At 40.7% G+C, this 8,453-nt stretch overlaps 1 protein-coding gene across 1 annotated transcript; it reads right to left on the bottom strand.

Annotated features, from left to right (window-relative positions):
• Positions 1-2,762: 2,762 nt before the first annotated feature.
• Positions 2,763-8,155, bottom strand: ecrg4b (ECRG4 augurin precursor b). The gene is made up of 4 exons (XM_066666553.1): positions 7,961-8,155; positions 6,658-6,705; positions 4,539-4,702; positions 2,763-3,070 (listed from the first exon to the last, which is right to left on the bottom strand). The coding sequence occupies exons 1-4, from the start codon at positions 8,028-8,030 to the stop codon at positions 2,921-2,923; spliced, it is 432 nt and encodes a 143-aa protein (XP_066522650.1). The 5' UTR covers positions 8,031-8,155; the 3' UTR covers positions 2,763-2,920.
• Between the last annotated feature and the right edge of the window lie 298 nt (positions 8,156-8,453).

Genomic DNA, 8,453 nt, shown 5'->3' on the forward strand with positions numbered 1-8,453 from the left:
TGTGTGGGCAGAGTAGGTACAGTGAATTTAGCTGAACTCTCAACTTATAAAGGGTACTATCTACAAATATTGCATATAATGAGACTTAGCCAAGATTTAAGCAAAATTGACAATAGCAACTTTCCACGTATTGTCTATGACCAGTCCTGAGTTTATCATGCTAGGCTAAACAGCTCATTTCCACCATGGCTCTGGTCAATTTCAGCTCAATCCTGGAACACCAGAGTCTGTGCAAACAGGCACAGAGCCAATTATTTACAGTTTTCCACAGCTCCTAGTCTTTTCAGAGATACGTGAGAGATGGGGAAGATAAGTTAACACCTCAAGCTCTGAAAACATTCAGTGTCTCAATATGTTCCCCACTTCCTAAGCCTATTATATTCCACACACACGCTGTCAGCTTGAATTCATGACATGGAACGGATAGTATCTTGTAGTTGGGCATCAGATTGGTCTTTTCATAGGAGTGTGGTTAAGGTTGATGACTCAGATTACATAAGAGCAAAAAAATAATTTTTTTAAACAATAGTAGCACACAGACCCAAACCTCTGGATCACCAATGAAATGCATCCTAATACTTTTATGGATACACTCTTAAAGAATGTAGGTATTTTAGGTGCTTCCTAGTTTGGATTTCAGTATGTCCAGACATCGGTAGACACCCCTTATGATTGCTTCAGGTGCTCCCATTGTTGAACACACCCTAATATTTTCATAGCTGAATGAAATCATTTCCTCACAAAAAGGTTCTCAAGGCTGTTATTTCACCAAAGGTGGCCATTTTATACCTGTCTGGCCAACTCTTCACATTGAGCATAGTGATCTTATGCTATACATTGTCATCTAAGGAGATTATACAAGTTGTGTGTGTAATTGGTGACTTGTGTTCACAGTGGCTGCACATTTCAGTAGCTGAATTGGGTCATTATTGACTGTCCACAGACTTTTGACAATGTAGAGTCATGAACAGCTGTAAGGGAGGATTTCAGAGCAATATCATGAGGATCAAGTTAATCCATGGGGCTGATCCACTGTGGTTCTGTGTCTGAATTTAGTAAGTGTATACATGTGTGTATACACACACTAAAAACACATTTTTTTTAATGCATTGTGAAGCCATTACATATATTTCCATTTATTCTGTTGACAGTTCCCCTGACCTAAAGCTAAGTATGACTAGCTTAACACTAACCCAAAGCTTACACTAAATGAAAACATGTCTTCACCATAAAAGTTTATGATTTATGATGTGGACAACAGCTTGTGGTCCCTACAAAGGTAAAAATCAATAATGTGAGTGTGTAAACACATTGTGGTTCGTACAAAAAGATACATTTCTGTTTCACTCAGACACAAACACACACACACTGTGTAAACAGACACTGATATATGCCACAGTCTGTTGCCATTATGTTCGCCTGTCCCCAGAGAGGCTGCAGATGGGAGAAAGTGTAGACAATATACATTACTTCATTTATAGACCCAGTGAAAGCAACTCCAGGGTACAGAGATTGTAGAAACTTTATAAGAATTGAAATTCATACATTACATTTGTAAAATTGCTTTGTCCAAGCATTTTTGACTATGGGATTTAAGTCCTCGAAGTCTTTAGAGGGGGCGGCACGGTGGTGTCACAGTCACACAGCTCCAGGGACCTGGAGGTTGTGGGTTCGATTCCCGCGCCGGGTGACTGCCTGTGAGGAGTTGGTGTGTTCTCCCTGTGTCCGTGTGGGTTTCCTCCGGGTGCTCCGGTCTCCTCCCACAGTTCAAAAACACACGTTGGTAGGTGGATTGGTGACTCAAAAGTGTCTGTAGGTGTGAGTGAATGTGGGTGTGTGTCTATCTATGTTGCCCTGTGAAGGACTGGCGCCCCCTCCAGGGTGTATTCCCGCCTTGCGCCCAATGATTCCAGGTAGGCTCTGGACCCACCGCGACCCTGAATTGGATAAGTGGTTACAGATAATGAATGAATGAATGAATGAAGTCTTTAGAGGATAGTTTGTTCACTGGAACAATTGGAAATGACTTCGGGAAATGACTTCCACTGTGTGTGTGTGTGAAGTCTTTCACTGGTCACACTGGCTCCCTTCGGATCAGTAAAATGAAAATCTATTAAATATTTAAAGACCATACACATGCAGTGTTTACATTTAGATATTCCTCATTAAATGCACTTCTTTGAAATTTAATGAAATGATTTACATCACAAAAGGAAGTCTACAGAAATGACAATGATTACAAGATGTCAGCATGTTTATGAAGATTTTATAAAGGCTAATTCCACATCTTATGTCTGTGTAATACAAACAGGAGATGCGTTGAAGCATCTTTTTTGAACTGCTCCCCAATGGGCTTCACTTGGCATGCTACATTTTAAGACCCAAATTTGTGGACACCTGCTCATCCAACATGGCGTCTGAATCCAAGTGAATCAACCGTGAGTTTCTTGCTGTAACATCTTCTACTTTGACTGGAAAATTTTCACATAAGATTCTGGGAGGTTTGGAACATTCAGCAATGAGTTTTATGAAGTTAAGGGTGTCAAGCCATAGAGGAAATTTATAATGATCTTTGACATATGTTCAATGAATATAGATATTCAAAATTCATTCAATATTTTCTCTTTGGCTTGCCATAATTATATATATATATATTTAAGATTGTAAGATAGTTGTTATAAAAATGTAAGTTCTTATTTCATGTTGAAAATAAGAACTAAATTTAAATTGTATTCTGTAATATTCATAATTAATAAGCTCAGAAAAGTCAAATAGTCAAACTGCATACCTTTTATACAAAATACATTACCAACAATAGTACACTACCAATAGAAGACCATTCTTCAGTCTAGTATGCTCTAAGAAGTAGATCTGGTTTTGAACAGTACTAGTACAATTGGTTAATCGTCTAGACAGAACATTAATAATAATCATAATTGACATTCGCCCCGTGTCTGTAGGCGCTGGCATCTCTCGGCCCCATTGGAGCGTTCTCATCGTAATGATGCTGTCTGCCTTGATCGGTCGCTCTGGCTTGATCCATCCAATGAGAGAGGTCTGTTTCGAGCCTCTGCAATCACAACCAAAATCAGAATCAGAATCAGGATCTCTTTCTTTTGTCAAGGATTATTTATGCTTCCATTGGTACAGTAAAGAAAGGGTGAATGAATACTGTGTTATTCTGCAGGGAAATGATTCTCATCAGTCTTTTACAACAGTGGTTCTCCAGGTCAGAATTGGCTTAGACAAGGAGCTGGACCAGTGTCAAGAAAACTTTAATAATCTTAAAAGCTAATGGTTTCTGGCCACACACTGCTCCAGCATTTTGGACAGATTGGATAGAGCTGCATTTCTTCATATTGTGGAGTTCCATTGCTGCAAAGTCCAATGCTTAAGGGCTTTAAACCCTCCATACATTATTTGGCATTGGGCAATGTAACAGACTCGTGCACAGTGCGTCTCATTTTAGTTCATACTTTTCTGTGTTGATTATACACTGATATGAGATACTATGTTATGCTCAGTTGATAATATCCGGTGCTCACCACATCCTTTTATAGTTCAACAAACAAAAGTCATTCCAGAACCTAAACAATAGAAATAAATAACAAAGACATATTGTCAAAAATAAGTAAATTTGAGTTTGTTTGAGGGCGGCACGGTGGCGCAGCAGGTAGTGTCGCAGTCACACAGCTCCAGGGGCCTGGAGGTTGTGGGTTTGATTCCCGCTCCGGGTGATTGTCTGTGAGGAGTTGGTGTGTTCTCCCTGTGTCCGCGTGGGTTTCCTCCGGGTGCTCTGGTTTCCTCCCACAGTCCAAAAACACACGTTGGTAGGTGGATTGGCGACTTAAAAGTGTCTGTAGGTGTGAGTGACTGTGTGTCTGTGTTGCCCTGTGAAGGCAACCCCTTCAGGGTGTATTCCCGCCTTGCGCCCAATGATTCCAGGTAGGCTCTGGACCCACCGCGACCCAGAACTTGATAAGCGCTTACAGATAATGAATGAATGAGTTTTTCTGATTGGGTTTTTCTTTTCTGTATTATTTAGGATGATGCATAGAATGATGTACGGTGCCAGTAATAAGCCAAAGATGGGTATGGATATGCATTTAATTTCCACTAGGAAATGTAACAGACTCTTAATGTGGCACTGTGGTCAGTCACTCTTCCTTCAGGACCCTGTCAATGTCCAGGAATCACACAATAATCACATGCTCTGTTATTTGGCCTGGACTCCAGCAGACAGCTCACCATCTGACACCAGGATGTAAGGTTGGGCTAAATTATAAAGTCATACGGACTGTACACCATCTGCTGCTCTGCATATATCATTTGTCCCATTCCACCTTCTTCTACCGTGTAGATAGCATTTGATAGTGGGGGGTTTTAGTTGTATTTTTTTGGCTGCTGGAAGTGTATGTTGTGCTGGTGCTGAAGACAAATCCATTTGACCAAAAGGTGACCCAAATTATGTATATGTCTGTGACATGTGGTCTTAGTTACCAGGAAACAAGCTATTGTCATGGGAGAATGTTACTTACAGCCTCATCATAGCCCATGTACAAGAACTGCTGGATCCACTGCTGTACATCTGGACGGCTGCGGTCCCACAGGTCCCTCTTGGCTCTCTGGGGGACTGAGAGAAATTCCTTAGCCTTCATTGGAGAGACCGCTAGCTCACACGCAGGCTTACTCTGTGCTGGCACTGCGGAGAAGGGAGAGGGAGAGGTAGATTCAGAATGGCGGCCCATTTTTCAACAGCTCCTCTGACCATACGTGAGCACTTTGTATATTCACAATGACTGTGGTCCATTGTTGCTCTGCATACTTTGTTAGCTCGCTTTCACCTTGTTCTTCTATGATCAGGACCGTCAAAATACCACCACAGAGAAGGTATGATTTGGATGGTGGATGGTTCTCAGTGCTGCTGTGAGACTGACGTGGTGGTGGTGTGTTAGTGTGTGTTGTGCTGGCTCAATTGGATCAGACACAGCAGTGCTGCTGGAGTTTTTAGAAACTGCACCCACTTATTGGCCATCAGGAGTAGGAGGTTAGACAATTCTGTTAAGAACCATAGGCGCTACATATAGTATACAGTTTTTTCTGCAACATTTAAGGTGGAGCAGACACATTTGTTAGGAAAATAATGCAATGGAATATCATTTCTAGGAAAGTTAGGCACAAGAATGGAAGTGTCCATTTAAGTTGTACAGGACAATTCTGTTAGATTCCAGAATATAATTGATGCATTCTTTAAGGTGGAACAGATGCTTCTAAGAAAGGAACTGCCATACCATTTAATGTGGAATGCCACGTCCATTAGGAAAGTTAAGCCCCAGAATGTTACTGCTGTTCCAGAATATAAATGCGGCAACATTTAAGGTGGAGTGGATACTTCTGTTAGGAAAATTAGGCTACAAGTTGAGCTGCCAAGTGGCAAACACTTTAAGGTGGAACATTATTTCTAGGAAAGGTAGACCCATTAATGTAAATGTCATACCATGTAAGGTGACCTGTACAATTATGTTAGATGCCAGAATATAATTGCTGCATCTTTAAGGTCTAATTAGGACACGTCTATTAGGAAACATGGGCACAAGAAAAGAACTGCCATTCCATTTAAGGTGGAATGTCACTTCCGTTAGGAAAGTTATGGCACTACATGTAACTGTTGTACATCTTAATTTGGAACAGACCATCACATTAAAAATAACAGGCACCAGAATATACTTGCTGCAACATTTAAGGTGGAACAGACACTTCTGTTAAAAAAGTAGGGGACATCATGGAACACTAAGGTGGAACAGATACTTCTATTAAGGAACTTAGGCACAAGAGTGGAACTGCCATTCCATTAAAGTGGAATGTCACTTCTGTTAAGAAAGTTATGCCCCTAAATGTAACTGCTGTACACCTTAATTTGGAACAAACAATCGTGTTGAAAATAACAGTCACCATAATATAATTGCTGCAACATTTAATGTGGAATGGACACTTCTGTTAGAAAAAGTAGGCAACATCATGGAACATTTCTAGGAAGGTGATTGCCATACTATTTAAGGTGGAATGGACAGTTTTAATAGGAAGCTTAAACACTATGATATAACAGCTACACCAATTCCGTTATAATGGACAGTTCTGTTAGGAATCTTAGGTGAGAGAACGTACTTCATTTTGTGGATATTTGAGAGTCCATGAACATATCAGAAACTGAATAAACGTAGAGTGGATACGTATCGTTTGTGTATAATCAGAGAATATACCCTAGTGTGAGTTTGTGCAGTTGGTGAACACACAGTAATAAAGCCACAAGGGACAGTTCCCATGTCCAATTACCTCCACCTGACACGGACACAGTGTGATTCTGACCTCCACACCATTACCCACAGCCCCTTTGTATCTCTGTTATGAATATGAATGACGCCTTTCATTAATAATCAGCCCGGTCATTCTCCACTGTTGTCCATCTGCCTTAGTCCACAAAGGGCAAAGCTTAATGAGCAGTTCGGGGCAAGTACTAGAAAGCCGCTTCTCGCAGATATGGAAGTGACACTGGAGTATATTTACAGGTAAATGACATAACAGTCTCTAGGGGAAATAATAAAATAAAGAAATGGTCTGGGTAGAAGCATAGCTGGAAATAATATTGATTAAGATGACCTTCTTTTTTCTTGAGGAGCTTGAGCAGAGCACTTTCGCTGGAGACACCTGGAGTAGACAAAAAAAAAAACAATTAGAAGGTGCATTAAAACCTGTAAAGAGTCCAAAAGCCTGAAGGGCAGTTTGTATAATCTCCATTGAAAAGAATTAAATTAGACACACCTGCACATGAGTGTAAAAGCCACAATGCTCAGTGCCAAGTGTATGTTAGGGGTAATAAAGCCCCCAGCTTTAAGCTTTATACTGCTCTCTCTGGAGTGAGGAAAGCTCTGTTGTAGAGGCTATTCCTATCCAGAACTAAACAACAAGGTTAGATAGATTAAAGGGCCTCACCTGCTCTCACTGATGTTAACATGGCCGAATATACCTCCACTTCCTTACAACAATGTTAGAGTTAAAAGAGTAGAAGCTGTTATTGCAGCAAAGTGGGAGCTACCGATTTATACCCATGATTTTAGAAGACATATCGGATGTGGTGTGTATCCACCAACCTTTAGCCTTAGAGTGTCTGTGCCGCTTTTGTGTTCCCTAAAGGTACATTACATTCTCTTCTACAGAATATTTGTAAACCTTCATTACATTTTACTGTGTAAAACAAGCAAATATTATATGAGTCCTGGAGAATACATGGGGTGTATGAACTCAACACCATTTTAAAATCTACAGTTAGAATAGAACAAGGTACAAATACACGTTCCCTAAAATTAAAGGTACATAATACGTACCTTTGTAAACTTCATGATTAAACTGAACCTAAATGGAAATTAGACAAACTGTTCATATGAACGTAATTGTATTTGTCGAACATATAAAATCGTGAGAAGTGAATAGAATACGAAAACCAAGGACACAAAGTGTCGCTGATTCAAAGCATAATAGAACCTCCTTGTGGAGCATTCCCCAAATAATTTTACTGAAGATGTCATTTTATTGAAAATCTCAGTGTGTTCAGATCATAACAGTTTTCATTTTAATCTGCATCAGAAGTATTTTGTAATCCATTTATGTCTAATGCCATGTCTCATATGGAGCCATCAATGAGCAAATTCTGAGAAATAAAATCTTCTTCACTGGAAATATACCACGTTTCCTGCAAGTTCTGGATCATGTCATCATTTGAGCCAACGATGAGCAACTCCTGAGCAATTTCTAACGTTGCATTTAAGGCACTGGGCATTAGGCTCCTATCCTAGGTGACAGCAGTGTTACCCTCCACAGCACAACAGCAGCAAAGCCAGCTAGCAGTGAGGTCACTTTGAGCAAGAAAATGCCCACACGAAGCATAAACCATACAGGAACATACCTGAGGGGTTGTAGAAAGTGAGGAAGATGAGGAAGAGCAGAACATTGAAGAAGAGGCTGTTGAGCTTCATGGCTGTGATCGGAAAGCCTGCAGCTGATGAGTGTGCTGGATGAGGGGAGATATTCTGTGGCAGTTAGAGGGGTTTAGGCCCCCAGTGTAGAAAATTCCAACTGGTAACTTGCTGCTGCCTGTGGAGGAATGTGCCCCAAAGCCAGTAGATACAGGAAAATGCTACAGGTAACAGAGAAGTGCAGGTTAAAATGAAACTCTACACCGTTTCAGCCTAATCCCAACCTGCTGCAGCTGTAACATGTGGTCTGTCTCCACAGACAACCATATTTGTGAGCTTCCTGTTAAAGGACAGGAAACCTGTTGACTGTAAACACACATAATAGAAGCCCATGCGCAGGTGCTGCAGTAACTGCCTATTGAGGTCTGTTATAGATGGGTTTCAAGATCTGCCAGGAGACGTCCATTGTGTGTTTAGACTCAA

This window comes from Hoplias malabaricus, chromosome 3 (assembly GCF_029633855.1).
Source record: "Hoplias malabaricus isolate fHopMal1 chromosome 3, fHopMal1.hap1, whole genome shotgun sequence".
Lineage (NCBI taxonomy): Eukaryota > Metazoa > Chordata > Actinopteri > Characiformes > Erythrinidae > Hoplias > Hoplias malabaricus.

Coding starts and splice junctions, on each gene's coding strand:
- ecrg4b (XM_066666553.1), bottom strand. CDS start 8,030: ATGAAGCTCAACAGCCTCTTCTTCAATGTTCTGCTCTTCCTCATCTTC. Junction 6,706..7,960: donor CACTTTCTACAACCCCTCAG/GTATGTTCCTGT, acceptor TGTCTACTCCAG/GTGTCTCCAGCGAAAGTGCT. Junction 4,703..6,657: donor GCTCCTCAAGAAAAAAGAAG/GTCATCTTAATC, acceptor CCTTCTCCGCAG/TGCCAGCACAGAGTAAGCCT.